General features: G+C 42.7%; 2 protein-coding genes across 7 annotated transcripts; one reads left to right on the forward strand and one right to left on the reverse strand.

The window, feature by feature from the left end:
* Window positions 1-707: 707 nt before the first annotated feature.
* LOC138214267 (lamin-A-like) lies at window positions 708-11025 on the reverse strand. 3 transcript variants are annotated; one of them, XM_069175714.1, is made up of 14 exons: window positions 10939-11025; window positions 7758-7915; window positions 7018-7364; window positions 5440-5596; window positions 4924-5049; window positions 4669-4839; window positions 4142-4267; window positions 3491-3711; window positions 3135-3408; window positions 2774-2881; window positions 2573-2692; window positions 2414-2470; window positions 1485-1682; window positions 708-1323 (listed from the first exon to the last, which is right to left on the reverse strand). In XM_069175714.1, exons 3-14 carry the CDS (start codon window positions 7353-7355, stop codon window positions 1288-1290), a joined length of 1932 nt encoding a protein of 643 aa, XP_069031815.1. In that variant the 5' UTR covers window positions 7356-7364; window positions 7758-7915; window positions 10939-11025; the 3' UTR covers window positions 708-1287. The 3 variants fall into 3 exon arrangements, with proteins under 3 accessions (XP_069031815.1, XP_069031816.1, XP_069031814.1); XM_069175715.1 differs by lacking the exon at window positions 10939-11025 and having other exon boundaries at window positions 1485-1679; window positions 7758-10296; XM_069175713.1 differs by lacking the exon at window positions 10939-11025 and having other exon boundaries at window positions 7758-10296.
* A 49-nt stretch (window positions 11026-11074) lies between these two features.
* usf2 (upstream transcription factor 2, c-fos interacting) lies at window positions 11075-18635 on the forward strand. Of its 4 annotated transcripts, none has more exons than XM_069175717.1 (11): window positions 11075-11160; window positions 12017-12060; window positions 12243-12388; window positions 12626-12745; window positions 13386-13548; window positions 13678-13765; window positions 14100-14144; window positions 14920-14978; window positions 15322-15413; window positions 16076-16204; window positions 17067-18635. In XM_069175717.1, exons 1-11 carry the CDS (start codon window positions 11123-11125, stop codon window positions 17154-17156), a joined length of 1014 nt encoding a protein of 337 aa, XP_069031818.1. In that variant the 5' UTR covers window positions 11075-11122; the 3' UTR covers window positions 17157-18635. The 4 variants fall into 4 exon arrangements, with proteins under 4 accessions (XP_069031818.1, XP_069031819.1, XP_069031820.1 ...); XM_069175718.1 differs by having other exon boundaries at window positions 12273-12388; XM_069175719.1 differs by lacking the exon at window positions 14100-14144.
* The last annotated feature ends 124 nt before the right edge of the window (window positions 18636-18759 follow it).

The raw sequence follows: 18759 nt of genomic DNA on the forward strand, positions 1-18759 counted from the left end.
TAAATCATGTTTTTTTTTTTTTTTTTACTTAATCTGAAACACAGCTTGCAACTATAACCGTCTGAAAAATGTAATGGAGTAGGACTACATAAATATTCTTTATACAAATCTCATGGGTGTCATATTCTCTATGGATACCACAGTAAATAGTCACATGTGTGATTTGTTAAGTTGACGTGAAAATACATCGGACTTGACCAGGCTTGACATTCTTATATACATTACTTATAATATTATATTGTCCTATGAAATAAAACCTGTAGTGGAGCTAAAATTAAAAGAGGATAAAGTTTAAATAGTTTAATAATACATTTCTAACATAAGAAACCCAATAATATGATTATTTAATAACTATAATTGTTATTTTATTCATTCTGATGGGCACCTGGAAAATATTCAATTCAGATTTTTCTCTTCTTTGAATAAAGTGCGGGTATAATGTAGATGTAATTATCTGAAGGACATTTTTTTTCTTGTGTTTTAAATGTTGATTTAAAATGTACAGTTCATGTTTTTGTGTTGTTTTCCATAAAGGAGCATTAATACAAGTTAATCACAGTCACACAAACAAAATCAAAAATATCTCAAAACACCATGAAAACAGCTTGTCCATGAATATATTTCTGTTTCGACAATAAAACAAAGCAAATACTGCAAACACTCAAACGACCTTAAATGTCGTTACAGTTAAATAAGACAAATCGGAACATTTTCTGAAAAAAAACCTTTATTGATTTTAGCAAAAATACACAATATTCTGTAGATCTGCTGGGGTCAATTTACTTGAACTGAGGAGGCAGATTAAATCAAAAACTACATCTTCATAATAATCAAGCTAACATTGTGAATTGATCACAACCCTGTTGTGTCAGTACGTGTATAAAGCATAATGAAACAAATGAGATTTAACTTTGAAAGTTTTTTTTTTTTATCATATCATCCTTTTATTCACCAGCAAACAAAGGTTTTTAGAGTGACAGCTTTAACAGCTGGTAAGCTGATTTATTTTACTGCCTGGTGAACGGCTGGTGGACATTTGTTCAACCTTAAATGTCACCAGTAGAAAAAAAAGTGATGGTTCTAATCAACATGTAAATTTGAGAAAAGTATGTGTAAGCATGCCTATGTACATTATAAAAAAAAAAAGTATAAAGTTTTATTGCATATAATATCCTGAAAATCTTTTCAAAGGACATGAACTAAACTAAAACCTACAACTAAGTAAGTAAACAACCAATAGCTGAAGAGTATTCAAAGTAAAAAGTATTTCAACGTGTTTCCAGGGGTTCACATGATCGGACAGCTCTCCATTCTGGCTCCAGTCTGGGAAGAAAGTTTGACAAAGTTAGAGTCATCAAATCCATTCAGAATGAATATTAACTTTCATTTAAACACCTTGATTCTGACATACAGACAAGAAAGCTTCACTTTATTAAGTCTTATAAAAGTGTAAATGGACCCGCGTGACCTGTTGCATGACCCACCTTGCGAGGAGTGCTGGCGCTGAACACGTAGGAGTGCGGCAGTAAACCCTCGGAGATGCCTCCGCTGCGGAAGGAGCGGGAGGCCGAGGACACGGAGCAGTTGCTGGATTTGTCTGAGGGAAGTCCGCAGGAGCCGCACGTCACCGTCCGGCTGCGCAGGTTGTACTCGCCGTCTCCACAAGTGCTGTGAGCCACCTGCTGAGAGGAAGGCGGAGACTCAGAATCAGAGCATTGAATCGGGACTCTCTGAAATATGTCCAGTGTTTGACTGTTTGAGACAGAAGGCAGCCTCTCCGATGTGAAGATTTGCTGCCTTTCTAATCATGTCTGATGGGAAACTGAACATCGTTGGTCCGTTTGGACTGTTTGTCGAGCAAAGCATGTAATACAAATATCTTTTTTTGGCTCTAGAAAGTTGTAATGTGCATTCTTCACTGTTTTCTTATATTTAATATAGAAAATAATAAAAAATAAAATAATGATCATAGAGGAAGTGTTTGACTGATAAAAAAAAACTTTTCCTTTGAAGATGAGCATTAAATGTCGCGGTTATAATGTCACTAAGGCCAACAAAGCAAGAGAGGATTTGTCCATTTTTCAAAGCTAGAGCTGACAATTATTATATTTTGTATAATATATATTTATATTATATACCAGAATAAGAAAATACTTACAGGTTTTCTTAAGCAGTCAGATTGCTAATTTTGAAATGTTGAAACGTCTAATTCAACATTTCTGAGATGCTGAAAAGTGCTGCTAACTGCTGATAAGTTGGTTTGGTTTAATTCGATACACATCAGGGCCATTTATCATTAAAAAAAAATAGGGAAAAAAATAAGGAACTGATCAGTGCTGCTAAATGCATTTTAGTCCTGCAGATTGCTGTGTTATGCACTAACTATGTATGTTATGAATATAATTTTCCTCACCATGTCATCATCATCTTCTTCAAACTGAGTGCGGGTGACCTTCCTCATGGCCATTTCCTGCAAGAAAAATTGTCACTAGCATCGTGCTGCTGATGTTTCAAGTACCTCAGGCTTAAATAAAGAGTCCATCGATGAGCTGATTGTGTAAATTTAAAGTACCTCTCCGCTGGCGCTGATCAGAGTGGTCTGCAAAAGGTCTCCGGTGCCCCAGGAGGGCTGAGTCTTCCACACCAGGTCAGAAGGAGGATTGTTGGTTCCGCCACCATTGGAGGCCCAGATCTGACCGCAAAGGGTGCAGTTCAGGGTAAAATAACTGTTTATCACTGCGTTGAAATGTTACTCTGATTACCGAATACTAACCGTGACCCTCTGACCGGCCTTCAGGGTGAACTTGGCCGGAAACTTGAAGCTGATGGCAGCACCGGATCCCACCTGCCGCTTCACCTGCCAGTTCCCCAAGTTCTGATCCTGCAGGAGGAGATGGTGGTGGTTGTTGAGTAAAAGCTCTTTTTTTTTATCATGTCAAAGTAATTCTCTCCATCAGCAGTCATTCAATTAAAACCTGTATGAAGCTACAGTTTGTCTACGGCTTGAAATGAGAATGAGAGGTCTGTGTTTTCAGAAATATGGCCCCAAATAAAAGTGCAGGCAACATGTACAAATGTGGCAGAAAAAAATGATCGGGGGAGGCTCCTCAGATAAACTGTAAGAATCTTCTCACCTCATCGGCCTTGTTGCCGAGTCGGACAAATTTCCCATCCAGGTCCACCTCGTCCACGGTGACCCGCCCACTGGCCGAGGCCTGCTGGGTGATGCGGGTGCGGGCCACAGCACCGCCGGCGAAGCTGGAGGCCTCGCTGTCGGTGTCGTTGGGGCGGCGTCTCTTGGCGGGGGAGCTGCGATCGCGGAGGTGGACGGAGCGAGAGTGAGCCGCCGAGGAAGAGGAACGACTTCCCGTCACTCTGGTGGGAGGTGGGCTGGGGGAGAGACGCAGCCTGCAGGGGAGGAAGATGATGATGGTGAAGGTGGACAGAAGCGTGAGCGGTAAATGTCACCGTGAGCCAGAACTCAGCCTACCGTTCCTCCTCCCCCTCCAGCAGTTTCCTGTAAGCACATATCTCCATGTCCAGGGCCAGCTTGACGTCTAGGAGTTCCTGGTAGTCGTCCAGCTGCAGCTGCATCTTCTGCCTCATCTCTGCCATTTCTCTGTCTTTGTCTCCCAGCATGCGACGCGTGGTGTCCCGCTCCCGAGACAGAGCGTCCTCCAGGTCCCTTATCTTCGCCTCACGAGCCGCCAGCTGGATGAGACAGAAGGATCACACAGTTAGTGTCTGACAAGCATCAAAGTCTGGAAACACAGTTTAAGAGGAATCAAACAGTTGGAACATCACTACCTGAAAACTGTGGGAACCCCCCCCCCCCCCCAAAAAAAAAGAAATATCCAATAAAATGGTAAAAAAAAAATCTATATTATATTGTGAGCAATAGAAGTACGACTGAACGCTGAAACAAGCAATTCAACTTCATATGTAGTTCAATTTTTGAAGTCTTAAATCTGTGACTGTATAAACACATTTAATTTAGAAAACCTGCACTACACGACACTGCATAATGTCCCCACATTCCCCTTTTGAAGTAAAAGATGTAGGCCTATACATGACGCAATAGTTTATGCAAACGTCTTTAAGTGATGATCAGACTTCTGCTAAGAACTACGTTTCTGATCACCTGTTTCTGCAGCTGGCTGAGCTGAACCGACGTGGACTCCAGACGGGTTCGTATCTGCTGCAGCTCCTCGTGTGCCGATCCAACCAGATGGCTGCTCCTGTCCGCCGACTGACGGGCGTTTTCCAACTGATCGACAGAAGGTTCACAAAAGTTCACAGAAGTTCACAAAACGCTGATTGAGTACCATCTGAATCTCTGTATTTCACCCAAAAAAACAGTTAAATCTGGTGTCTGGTGAGACATTCCCGCACTAGCCGTAAGCACGCTCTCTGGCCAGAGTATCTTCACCACAGACGCCCGCCAGACATATTTCTGTGCAGCCATATGCTAACTTGAACTTCTGATTTAATCCCCCTTCTGATTATGATGCCTTTTTTTAATTTTTTTTTATTTATCCTCAACTGATCCACCATCTTACAGTCAATGTGGAGACCCCATAAGCACATGCGGACAGTGTTTTTGTAATTCCTCTCACTGGCAGAAGGGGGAGACTAAAGCTCCACACTGCCGGTTTAAATTAAGTCTACCTTGGCATTGTAGGTCTTCTCAATCTCATCCTTGTACAGTTTGATCTGCTGATCGTGCTGGTTGCGCATCTCTATCATCGCCTCCGCCAGTTTGCTCTCAAAGTCCTGCTGGTTTCCGTTATCCAGCTCGACCACCCGAGACTCATGACGCCTCTTTGTCTCCCGCAGTTCCTGTTAAGCAAATCACCGAGAACTATTGTCAGCGGTTCCTATTTTTAAAAAGTGATTCACCGGTGGTACAAACTTTTGTCTGACCTCAGAGTGGATGTTCCTCTGAAACTCCAGCTCCTCTTTGAGAGTCTGCATGCGATTCTCTCCGTCCACCCTCCTCAGCATCTCGTCCTGCAGCTGCTTCCTGGCATCGCCCAAACTGGTATCCAGCTAAGAAAGAAGTGAAGAGGAACTGAGTAGCAACGCACAAACAGTCAAGTAAACATGCCGCCGTTGGCAGTCAAGCAGGGAGACAGTCCTTTAATCAACATGTTTGAGCTCAAGTGGGCATGACAGAGGGAGAGTCTGCTCTTCTGATGTCAGCTGGGAAAGTCTCAAGATTTCATTTTTAACTTGAGAAAATTGCACAAGTCCTCCTCCCTCTCAAACCTTAATGAATAAACACACAAGCATCGTGTAGTAAATATAAAATATGGCTGTTATTGGCTGCCTGGCTGATGTTTGGTGGAAAACAGAGAGGAGGAACAGAGTTGGTGAGCTGACTGCAGGAAGATTGAACCCAGATGTTTGTCTTGTAAATCCTAAACTTAGCGTGTTTACCTTGGCAACCTGAGCCTTCAGGTCCCTGTTCTCCACGTCCAGGTTACGTTTCTCTCCCAAAGCCGTCGTCAAGGACGCGTCTTTCGAGTTCAGCAGAGCTTCCAGGTCTTTGAGCCTCAGCAAGGCTGCTGACAACTCCGACTCCTTTTTGGTGTTCCTGCAAAGATTTTTTAAAAAAAAGAAGAAGAAACAGTTTAGATGTGTTTAAGCACTAACAAATGACATTCCAGTGAATGGAAAAGGGTTAGACGTTCTTTTGTAACTTTAGACCCAAGTGGAAACTGTAATCATGCAGTTTCCTTGACGCAGTCTAATGAAACAAATATGAGCTATTTTGGAATAAGGATCTAGTCCGGATGAAACAGAAACAGGGGAAAGACCTCGCATGACTCACAGGACGCTACGATTTGCGTGCGGTCCCGTGCATGTTTTAGCCACAGGCCACAGCCGGTAGTGTTTAGCTGAGACGCTGCCATGGTAACGGCTTTGCCAAACATACTGTGGCCGCCGTTTCAATATTTATGGAAAAAAATAATGGAACCAAGCGGCGGAGACCTTGGAAACACTGCCACGTATTGTGCGTATAATGATTACTTTGGTGAAGGAGGAGAAACTGGGGAAAGAGTTAGTCATCGAGCTCTGGATGTGGCAGCATGGAGGAAGGGAGTCGGAGTGGAAGTCCAACGCAAAGCAGCAGTGAGCAATCAGAAGGGTATGCTGCAGGGAGCGGCCCCAGCAGCAGCAGGGCGGCACAGCTCTGTGTCAGCGTGTGTTAATTTAGCATCAGTTATTGAGAGCCAATGAGTAACTTCTGTCCTGCAGCTGAGATCACGATGTTTGTTATATTAACACCGTAGTAACAAACCTTTACACTTGTGGACACATGGGTGTCTTTAACTGAGAGAGATCTGGATGAAAAGAGGGATTTCAGAAGCCTTGAGGCAACAAATAATCTCATGATCACCAAATGTCTGTATCTGGAAATTTTGTTATTCGACTCTTTAGTTGTACTTTTGAGCAAATAGTTTGTTGCAAGTACTTTCCAAGGAAAATTCTGACTTTAAATCTTTAATGTGAGCTGAACGCCAGTCAAGTAATAATTACGGGATCATTAGTAAATGCTACAAAGTCGAGTAAATATTGCACAAGCTGAACTGAGTCATAACGTCTGCAGGATGACTGAAAGAAATCCCAGGTATGCTCACATTAGCTGAAAGCATTTAAACCAAGACATGCTGTAACAGCTCTGGGGTGTGTTCAGTACAGTAAAGGTGCATTTAGTGCTTATGAACTAAACTTTTCTTTTGTCTTTTGTCCTTTAAAGTTACATATTTCCGCTTCAATTGTGAAGAAACTACATTTCACAAACAAGCAGGGGTGTCTTTAAGAAATGTAGGGCCTCTAAAGTGACGGGGCACCTTTAACCCCACCCCTTCCACCTCCCACCTCAGAAACGTGAATTACTACTCTTCCCCTTTTTTCTCAACTGGCACCGCCCCGCAGACACGTGCACACACATGCAAACATTGAGCCCCTGTCAGATTCAGATTTGGACCGGACTAGTGTATTATCACCCACCTGGCTTTCAGCTCCTTGTGGTCCTCCCGCAGCTTGCCCAGCTCCAGCTGCAGACGCGCTCGCTCTTTGGCCACCGAGTCCAGCGTCTGCCGGGCGTCGGCCAGCTCCGACTCGTAGGCCGCCTTCAGGCCCGTCAGCTCCCGGCTCACCTCCGTCTCGGACTCGGTGATGCGCAGACGCAGGCCGGCGTTCTCGACCTCCAGAGATCGGACCTTGTCGATGTAGACGGCCAGGCGATCATTGAGGTTGCAGAGGTCCTCCTTCTCCTGCAGCCGGGTGATGCGGTTGGGGGACAGAGGTGTGCCGGCACCTCGAGGAGTGTTTTTGGGCGTCGCCATTTCACCTTTCTGTTTTTGTTGTAGAAACAGACATAATGGAAAAAAAAGTTTTTTAATTCTAAATGTTTTTTTTACACGCACAATAAATGTACAAACTTTATCCTGCTCTGAAAACACAGATAATGTACGCAGTAAAAACATAAAACCATGCGATCAAGATGAAAAAGGAGCTAAATTTAGCAGATTTGAAAAGCGGATTTTTAGCTTCAAAGAAAAGCGTGGATTTGAGACGCTCCAGAAATTTTGAATTAAAAAAATGATTTCCAAAACCTTCCAACTCTTTTGAATGCAGTGAAATAAAACACACAAAAGACAAAGCGTAATTAATCAAAAGACATGGGAGGGGTTACGACTCCACCCAAAGATCAAACAAACTTCCCTAACTTCTACCGGTTGACTCACCTTTTTAAAACTGGTCAGATGAAGAGAAAATTCTGCCTCCAGGGATCTTGGTAGACTTTGCTTGTTGGTTTTTTGTTTTTTTTTCTCTGTATTATCTTGTGATCAGGGTGTTCGTCTCAGTTCTCCAACAGTCTGTTACTGTGCTGCCTGCAAACACTCTGAGAGTGCCCATATAGGAAAGAATGAGATGGGAGGAGAGGAGAGAGGTTGGCCTCCAGTTTGGCACTGTAAGTGGCTGTTCCTCCTCTCTCTCTCTTTTTTTTCTCTCTCTCTCCCTGTCTGTCTGTCTCTCTCGCTCCCTCCCTCTCTCTCTGTCTGTCTGTCCTGCTGTAAAGGGTGTGTGCAGTCTAAATAAATGAGTCATCCTCAAAGTGGAAGGCTGACGGGCAAGGCCGACTGAGGGATCCTTTTAAGCAGAGCTACTGGCAGAGAGTTTTTAACTGTATTCGACTCAAACTGCTTACTTCTCCTCAGGGCTTTAAATTGTTTAAATTCCAGAATACAGGACTCTTCAGACTCTTCAAGGATTGATGCTGCAGAGATACGAGACCTAAACACTGAATTTCCTTCTTGGTCGGTTGATTAAGTTTCAGGAATTTGTTTCTTCAGATCAGACTTGTTAACACTTCACCGTCTCAGATGCTAAAATAAGCCAAAAGAAAACAAATAATGGCTTCTGTAATAACCGGTTTTCTTGTGCTTCTGAGGAGTTTAATCTATTACGCACAATGGTTTGGGGAAATGTGATTAAAGATGATGAAATCATTAAAAAAAACACCGCAGCAGTGACGGAAAGTAACTAAGTGCATTGATTCAATAATGTATTTTGAAACTCTATTGCTTTCATGTGATGATTTGATACATTAAATATTGTACTTCCTCCTCCACTAAATTTTTTTAAAGCTTTCGTTACTTTTAAGATGAAGATTTGGCACAAAATATGATATAGCAAGTGTTTAAAATACAGCACATTGTTAAAGATTTAAATCAGTGGTTTCCAACCTTTTTGGCTCCTGACATCTTACAAAAAGTCGCAGAGTAGTCCGGGTCACATTTCACATGTTGAGATTTTAATAGTTCCAACAAATAAATTCCTCACATGGTCTCAATTTGATAAATGTTTACAAAATCCAACAATTCAAATAAAAATCAAAGATTTGAGGAAAAAGCCCAGGAAGTGAAAACCGATTTGTGGATCAGAACTTTGTTTTTTCTTCTTTGCTCTCCAAGTAATCCTCTGATGACCCCTAACATTTATCTGCTGTCCCTGAATATAAAACTGCATATGAAGTAGTTTAAACTGGCTCCACCTGCGGCAGCTACGACTCAAACACGCAGCTGACAAACTGATGATGCTGCACTATTAATAGTCTAATGATGTTAGGTAGTAATAGACCAGTCAGAGGGACCGAACCAGAAATGTTATGTTAACACTTTAATTATAATTTGCTGCTAAAACGTATTTTTACTTTTACCCAAGTAGGATTTTTTTTTTATGCAGGACTTTCACTTGTTGTGGAGTATTTTAACATTGTTGTTTCGGTACTTTCTCCTGAATAAAGGATCTGAATAGTTCCTCCACTAGTGGTGTACAGATTACGTGATATTGTGGTACAGTTGGTAATAAGTGAGTTTTTATAACCTTAAAGTTAATGGGAAATAAACTGTGAAACATTAGTGGTGAGGGGTTAAAAGCCCACTTAAATCTCATGATGATATAACACATTCCAATCAGATGATGTAAAAGTTATTAATAACTTATGCTTCTATTTGTTGGCTGTTTATTGTGACTTGTAATAAATACATTAAGAGTTTGAATGAACGGCACAGATGCAAGTGCTTTCTACATTTCCAGGTCACGAGTGTGATTTTTTTTTTCCATCATAGAATACTGCGTAGTGTTTCATTTAAAGGTAATAAAGATGTGGAGTAAAAAAAAAAAAAAAGAAAAAAAAGTGAAGTGATTTTCAATCAGAATTAGAGAAACCTGACCTCCTAAAGAATCAAGACTCACAGTCACTATTACTACTATGTGTAAAATCTACCCTGGTGTCTGTCCAGTAGTATTTTCTGCTTTATTGTATATAGAGTGTTTAGATTTCGAGTAGTTTGAAGGTGTGTTTGTATATTTTGTGTTTGTCTTGATGTTTAAATCTAATAAAGCCTCATAAGGAAAGTAGTTTTGCTCTCATTTGCATTGATCAGCTGCTGAGGACGATGCCTGCTGACACGCAGCATCGCCTCCCACTGGCTGAATCAGATGGAGACTGACTGACTGCAGAAAGACAATATCCTCGTCTGACTGTGTTGTGACTCACTCTGTCGATCACAAATTGAGTAACGTCGTCAAGAGTTTTAGATCAAATTGGTTAATAATCGCCCCGCGTGTCACGAAACGGTGAATTGCGAGAAGCGTGCGAGCTCTCCGCGTCGGTTCCGCGGCACGATGTGGAGAGTTTCTGTCATGTGGTTTGTGGGAAAACCCGTATTGGATCGCTGTGGTCACCTGGGCAAAGAACCTGAAAAAAGTGCCGTCGAGGAGCCGATTGTCAGCGTGTGATTGGCAGAGAAATACAACATGGTCGAGTACGATTTGGAGGAAAAAAAAAAAATACACCCCACAGTACGAAAAGCAAAAGGCGCGTAATCCGCGCGTAAATAAGTTTTCGTGCAGAAATTCACCGAGAAAAGACACCGAATCCTTCCCGAATCACCGAACTCTCCGCAGACGAGGAGTCACGTGAATACCACTTTTACAATAGATGAAATCTTACAAAGAATAATAAAAAAAAAAGCGACAATCACAGCAGAAAACACACCGAGTTTCCTTCCACACTAAAAAAAAAACCAACAACGTACAAACGAGTCCACTCCATATCTTATTGAGCGCATGTCGCAGCCCGCAGCTTTGCGCGGAGAAACAGCAGCTGTGCGCCGCAGAGCGACAAATTAAGGGCACCGAGGACAAAAAGAAACCCGGCGATCCGTCGAAGAGGGAATAATCTACCGTCCGTCCCCTCAATCCGACCGACGACGACGACCTAAAACCCGGACTCGGAGCAGCACCGCGGCCTCTGTGGAGCTGCGTAAACACCCGGGCTGGGTTTTATTTTTTTTTGGTTTTTTTTTTTTTTTTTTTTTAGTGTATATGTGTGTGTGTGTGTGTGTGTGTGTTCCGCACAGACGCAGACTGTTCCGTCCTGCACGGCAGCGGCCTCCATTTTAGCTCCTTGCCCGGTCGGTGCCTCACGTGTCCTGGACTGTCTTTCTCACATGACCCGTGTGTTTGTCCCCGTGATCAGCGCTTCCATCTCCGTAAATCAGTGTCGTTGAATATCGGCGTTTTTACACCCGTAAAAACCTTCATGGATATGCTGGAGCAGAGTCTGGACAGCTCGGCGAGGTGAGAGTCTGCTGCCCGCTTCCTGCTCAGCCATGGCTCCCACCACGGCCTAAAAGCTTCTTTTTCTTTTTTTTTCTACCCCTTAACGCGGTGCAGTTAATAATAGTCCGCCTGCTCCGGACACTTTTATTTTCTGAGAATTGTTTTGCGTCGTGCCTCCCGGTCGGATCGGCGGCTGTGCAGCTTGCAGCGATGATGCGTTTTCGGCATCCGTCAAGACATTTTCAGCAGAAACTGTGCGCCCTTTTTTTCTTTTTTTTTTTTTTTTTTCTTTCTTTCTTTCTTTCTTTTTTTTAATTTTTTTTTTTTAACACATCTCTAAAATCACGATGGCTGTTTTAATTCACTAGAAAATAATAATAATAATAATAATAATAATAATAATAATAATAATAAAATGCACGGCAGCAAATTGTCTTTTTTTAAAAAAAATTTTTAGGGCAGCATCTAAATGTACTGTCCTGTTCCTGGAACTGATGCAGCTCTTTTTGGATTAAAATACATAAATCAAACAACACAAGGGAGGATATTTGGAGAATTATAATTATTTGTGAAGTTTGTATTTCCGTGTGCAGCAAATTAAACCGATTAAACTTGACTTTTAAATTCCCCAAAATTTGAATTTGCCCCGTTAGAGTTGCAGAAAACTTGCACGCCAGTTGTGTCACTTTATTTATGTTTTAACAGTTATCTCCTCCTATAACCGCGTGGGGGCGCCCTGTTTCCTCAGCTGATTAGGAGCGCTTGTTCTTCAGGCTTCATACACTGATGATAAATAATCTTATTTCTGAGAAATGTGTGTTTTGCCTCCAGCTTGAAATTTGACTCAGCGGTGCTCTCTTTTTTTTTGTTTTAGTCACGACAAACAGGAAACAGAAGAGGTGGTGCAGTTACAGGAAGGTGGGAGACTTCGTTTGTTCTAATCCACACAAATAACCTGCTTCTGTACTTGAAATTAAAATCTGTGGTGCAAATCTGAGTTTTTCTCCTTTTGGAGGAGACACTTAAAAAAATAAATATAAAAAAAGATCTGACGACTATCTTGGACAGTTTTTAATGCCTGTCTTTGTGGGGTGTCACAGAGTTGGGACATGTTCGTGTGTGTGTTGCAGGAGAGACGGTGGGGACGGACGAGCAGACTGCAGTGACCATCACGGGTGTCCCGCAGGCTGCGTTCACTGACCACAATGTGCAGTACCAGTTTCGTACAGAGAACAGTGGAGGACAGGTGAGCGCGGGCGACCTCTCATCTGTGCAGCAGCATCTTTTGCAGAGGAGTTTTAGATTTAGATCAAGATCTTTCTTTAGAAGGGAGACGGAAGCTGTGTTTCTAAAGGTGTCTGCTAGTCAGGCCTCGTGTTGAAAAGGTAGACAAATGAAGTCTGTTGTGAGGATGTGGGTAAGTTGGTTTTTTTTGTTGGTTTTTTTGTCAGTAAGATTGTTTTCCTCTCTGCTCCGTCTCCAGGTGACCTATCGCGTCGTTCAGGTAACAGACGACCAACTAGAAGCGACAGCTGATGGGACCGGAGCCGTCAGCGTCGTCTCCACCGCGGCGTTTGCCGGAGCCCCTCAGGCGGTTGCACAGGTGAGGGGACATAAAAGGCTTGTTAGGATGAACAGATACAATTTTTTTTTTAATTTTTTTTTTTTTTTTTTAAAGTCTGCAGTCGTGTCAGGACAATGTGCAGGAGCCTTCAGTCTCTACAGGAAGTGAGTCACACTCACATCCTGTTAGAGCCGATTCCAATTAAATATTACCAGATTGATCTCTCAGCTCGTTGTTCCATATGAAAGGATAATTGATGACAGTGCTGCATTGATGATTTGATTAACAGGATATCTGTGGTTTAACCTTCATATTGCTCAAATATTTTACATAAAAATTTATAATGGCTTGAATTCTCGTGTCAAGCAGCCCTCAGTTTGTTGCCACATTTAAACAGCCGATCAGGCTCGATTTCTGGACCTCATCATCTGTTTAAGCTCATCTTAACTGCAGAAAAAAGCATTAAAGGGAAGCTTTTGGGAGATAAAGTTGAAGTTTTGGTAGCTAATGGTATCATTTAGTTTCACCCTTTTTTTATGCCTACAACTTTAAATATTTGAAATTACGATTGTCTGAACCAAAAGCATGCCGACAGATACGTCCTCAACCTTTTCATTTCACTCGTTATTTGGAGATAATTCCTGCTGGTTTTGACTTTTCCTTACCGCCACCTCCGCAGGCTGTTATCCAGAACCCGTTCAGTAACGGAGGCAGTCCCGGCGGCGAGACCGTCGGAGGAGAGACGCGCTTCGCTTATTTCCCCGCCGCCACCGTCAGCGATGGAACAGCCACGGCCGTGTCGGTGCAAGCCACCGCCGACCCAACCATCACGCAGGCAGGAGGTGAGGACACGCTCCGTCGCCATCGCGAGACAAATCCTGTCATAACAACGAGATACTTGATGTGATTAAATACGTGATTCTTTGGTGTTTTTTTTTTTTTTTTTTTTTTTTTTTTTCCGTCAAATCCAGGTCAGTTTTACGTGATGATGAGTCCCCCTGAGGTGCTGCAGACGGCGACCCCTCGTACTATCGCGCCACGCACACACACCTACACTGCGTGAGTTTAACACGACACGTCCTCACACACTGACCCCACCCTTAAAGTTACCCCCCCCCCCCCCCCGCCCTCTCCTCCCCCCTCCCCATGACTCTGTCCCCACGTGTTTGGCCGACTTCACACCTCCACATTTTCTCCCACCTTTCCCTGTCACTCCTCACCGGACTGGATGTTCTTAACCTTTCCCCTTCCCTTCTTGGAATGATCCGTCTTGTCATTGTGTGTGCTAATGAAATCATATACATAAAAAAAAAATATCCATAGTCAATATCCATAATTCAAAACATCCAACATCTGAAAACCACACTCTGTCCCACTTACCTGCCATCCCCAGAGACCTCGGTGAAAGCGAGATGTTGCAGCATGGCAGTTCAAACTGGTGAGAAGACCTTTCACATACGCCCGCCCCCCTTCCCTCCCTCCCTCCTCGCCCCCGTCAGGTGTTGTAGAGGCCGACGTCTGGTGGTTCACTTATCAACCCGTAGCATCCTTGTTAGATTTATGAAAACAGAGGCTGCATTTAGATGCGTGGAATAACCTGCAGGTTGATCTCCCTCCACCCGCCTGCGGGGTTAGTTCACGTGCAGCGTTGGTATCCATCCTGTGACTGAGTCTCCCTCAGAGCCCGATAAGGCCAACAGAAAACGACTCCTTTACTTAGAGCCTGGATCCTTCAAATGAAACTATCAAAAGCCGCATTTCCACCGACGGTACCGATTCAACTCCACTTTCCTTTGGTATCGGGTACTTTTCTGGATTCAGCTAGTTTGAAACTTCGATTGAGGCGCTACTAAAAAAAAAAGAAGTACCAGGTACCAGATGCGATCCCCGGACAATGGAAAACCCCCCAAAAAAGTGGGCAGAGCTGAACCGAGCCGGTACCGTCAGTGGAAAAGTAGCTGAAATATTCTCTTCAGTGAATTTACAGGCCCCGCAACTTCTCTACAAATGTGAGAGTCTTGCAAGTGGTGCATTCAGGGCTCCTGGTCAGCTCATTTAAGTAAGAAAAAAAACGTAAAAGATAAATCAGACCAATGTTTTTTGTTAACCGACTTCCAGTTTAGGTATTCTGTCTTTGCTAGGGTTAATATAATAATACGGTTAATACTCATGACTTCAGTGTCAAACTATTGTTGTTGTTTGTGTCTTTACAGGAAGGTGGACGGTCCTCGGGCACCCAGGGACGAGAGGCGAAGAGCACAGCACAACGAAGGTGATGCTCCAGTTTTCTATCACCTCAGGAGAGTCTGAGTCCATTAGGAACAGTTAAAGATATCATAGCGGCACTATATCTTATCACATGGATTAACCACTGGGTCAGATTGAATTATTATTACAGGTGATTGTTGCAGCTCATTTCTGCTGACACAAATAGTAGTTGCATATAAATATGTATTCAGGGCCTGGAAGATCTTGTATTTAGTGGAACTTGTTTGTTTCTTGTGTTTGATATAAAGAGGGTACGATTTAAAAAAAAAAAAAAAAAAAATTATATAAAGATTCGCAGCTCTGACTGTTAAAATTGAGCCTCATTTCTTTTCTTTTTTTTTTTGCAGTGGAGCGAAGAAGAAGAGACAAGATTAATAACTGGATTGTCACGCTGTCTAAAATCATCCCTGATTGCAGCATAGACAGCAGAACAGGAGCGGTGAGTGATGGACGGAAAATTATGTTCACCAAAAGCCTGAATATTTTGCATAACCGTGCAAGTGGTGACAGATGGCAACTGTTATTTTGATAAGATTGAATATAGTTTAGAAGATCAAGGTGTTTTCAGGTCACTCTGCTAATCAGAACTCATTCAGTCTGAAAGCAGCTGTTTGACGTCTGTTAAATTAACCTCTATCAGCCGTACTTCTCTTTATTTATTTTGGGGATTTATGGTGCAGCTGGGTTCATCCAGACCTCTTCTATGCTTGATTCAGTGCACTGTCTGTGCATCCGGACCGCTCACCTCATGCACGCTTTCATAACCCGGTGCTGTGTCAAATAGAAACAGCAGGTGTAACTACAGCTAAAGGGCTCAGTCAAAATTAGACATGTGGCGGGGACATGTGGCGGTGCTTCTTCAGCTTATCTGATTCTGACTCAAATATAGACAAGCTTTTAAAAAAAAAAAAAGAAGAAAAAAAGGTCTAATGAAGTGGTTTCATTACTGCAGGAAAGCTTGGTAAAGATTTCTCAGAGTAACACAGAGGGAGGAAAAACTGAAGCGCTTAAAAAAAAATGAAAAAGTGAGGAATAAAGGAAGTGACGAGTCTCGTTAATCGCATTTTCTCTCTCGACATCTGGATGTGCTGCGTCGCTCAGAGTAAAGGAGGCATCCTGTCCAAAGCCTGCGACTACATCCGCGAGCTGCGTCAGAGTAACCAGCGGCTGCAGGACAGTTACAAAGAGGTGGAGCGAGTCGAGATGGACAACGAGCTGCTGAGACAACAGGTGAACTACTAACCAATGCAGGCACAACTGAGCCAACATGTCCGACGCTCGATATCGTATAATAGAAACAAAAACATTTGACGTGTTAGCTGGAAAATTTCACATTTAGGAAAAAAAATCCCCAAAACCTCAGAAGTTAAATTCACCTTAAACACCCAACATGTTCACATAATGTCAGGATTGGAACATCATAAACCCACCATAGCGCCTTAATACCAATTTTTATTTTTATTTTTTTTAAATTTTACCATTATTACTTGCAATGATGCTTGCAAATGACAAGGTGAGACAAAATGTAACTCAGGATTAGGCGTTGTTTTTGGGGTTTTTTCGTCCTTTTTTACTAAAGATTTCCTCTTTCTCTTTTTGTCTTTTTAACAAAAGGAACCAAACAACGGCCAAAGAGGAACAATCTTGGGAGATAATAGATAATAATTACAATCGATATCCAACTAAAAATGTAAATCGGACTCCAATACTCTCTATATTAATAAGAAATCACATTTCAGTTTGAATCGGACATTAACAAAGCTTAATTTCTAGATTTTTAGCCAAAGCTGATCTACAGAAGAAACCATAAAGTGCATCTGAAGGGAAATGCCAGCGCAGGATAACGGCGCCCGTTTCTGAGATGTTTCAGCTGCACTTTTGTACCAATATAATGTGCCGTAACATAGGAGGGTCTTGGGAATAAAGATGTTTACGTGCCATTAATCTGTAATCATCACTGTTCAGCAAGGGTTACATCGTTAAAAGCTGACTCGTCGAATAGTGACGTGTTACAAACCCCCGCGAGGATGAAAAGTGAGCGAAATTCGGCTCTTCTTTCCCCGGTCTAATAATCGGTTCTGTGTTTTCCCAGATCGAGGAACTAAAGAATGACAACGCACTTCTTCGAGCACAGCTACAGCAGCACGGCGTAGAAGTCAACGGAGATGCGACGCCGCAGTGATCGTGGACCGGACGCACGGCGGCGTCACAAACACGAGTGCCGCACCCTCCCGCCGACCCACCTGAACAAAAACACACACAAAAAAACGGGACAGGAATATAACGATAAGAGACGATTTCCATTTAAAACTGGACCACAGAGAAAACCACACACACACACACAAACACACACACACAGGGCTCGAGAAGAACACCGAAGGACAGTGAACTGAAAACGTCTCGTCCATCTCCAGCTGTTTAAAAAAAAAAAAAAAAAAAAAAAAAGGCTGAACACTCCGTTAACTGTGTAGCTAACTGAACCTCTCACGTCTGCTTCGAGAGACACGACCTCCGCACGGCACCGCCACGCTCGCGCCAAACTGTCTTTTTACTTTAAATTATGAACCTGCCACACACACACACACACACACACACACACACACACACACACAAAAAGAAAACGTACTTTTAACGATTTCGCCTTTTTATCATGACCTTCCTTCTTTTGTTTGTGTTTTGAATGAATGATCGTTCCCGTTCTCTTTTAATTTATTAGTCTTTAAGGGATGTGCACACGGAGAGAAAAAGAGAAGTCTGCATTTCACACACACCCCCTTCCTCCATCCTCCCCCACCCCACCCCACCCAGCAACGAACAAATAATAATAATAAGCAAATTGGATAATTGTGATTGGTCCTTACTGTTACTAAGGATACTTTAAACGGTCAGTGTAGTTGAACTGTGTTAGTGCTGACGCTCCCAACAACCGAGCAGAGCTCACAAACTATCGTAAACGTAGTCCCAACGTCGGTAAATTGTAAAACTGGTCAAAGCAGCTTTGACACCGCGGGCATTGAGGTTTTACTATATAGTGCAAGGCCTTAATAGAAGCCTATTGGAGGATCTAGGTGTTAACATAGCTCAGGTAATTGGGACAGTGCACTAGAAAGCAGTTCCCAGACTGGATGAAGTCCCTCTATAGAGAAGTTAGAGCTCATTTGTGTCCCCATTAGGTGCAATGTACAGATTTAAAAAAAAAAACAACAAAAAAAAAACTGAATGAATGAAGATGATTTACAGTGTGACATCATCTCTGCCGGGCATTAAACCATGGTTTGTTTGTTTGTATATCTGCTTCATAGGTCACTGGTGCGACGCACTGAAATAGAGGTTCAGCCAATGTGAGGTGTCGGTTTTTGAGACCGGCCTGTTTTTGGCCCACTGGTCCTGCTGCATTGTACTGGACACGCCGAGAGTGGCTTTTATTTTTATTATTATTATTTTTTTTTTGCAATATTCCCTTCAAACTTTGGGAACCGTTGCTGCTGGCTCATGACCATAAAACAGCCGTGGTCGGGTAATGTGCTACGGGGGGGGGGATGCGAGTGATGATAGTTCAAACTAACCAACTTTTGTCTACACTGAAAGTCACCACGGCATGGAAATATAACCACTGGCATGACTTATTCTGATACTACAATAAAACAGAGAAGTGTTTATACTTCCGTGTTGTTCATTTAGAGACGACATCTGGGTTTTTTGGGTTTTTTTCCAAGTTGTCTTGGAGCAGGAAAATATTGTTCTTCTTGCTCAGTTTGGACTGAACTATTGAGCTGGCTCAAGCT

This window comes from Embiotoca jacksoni, unplaced genomic scaffold, assembly GCF_022577435.1.
Source record: "Embiotoca jacksoni isolate LCO1_2020_lvr unplaced genomic scaffold, fEmbJac1.0.p SCAF_7, whole genome shotgun sequence".
Lineage (NCBI taxonomy): Eukaryota > Metazoa > Chordata > Actinopteri > Embiotocidae > Embiotoca > Embiotoca jacksoni.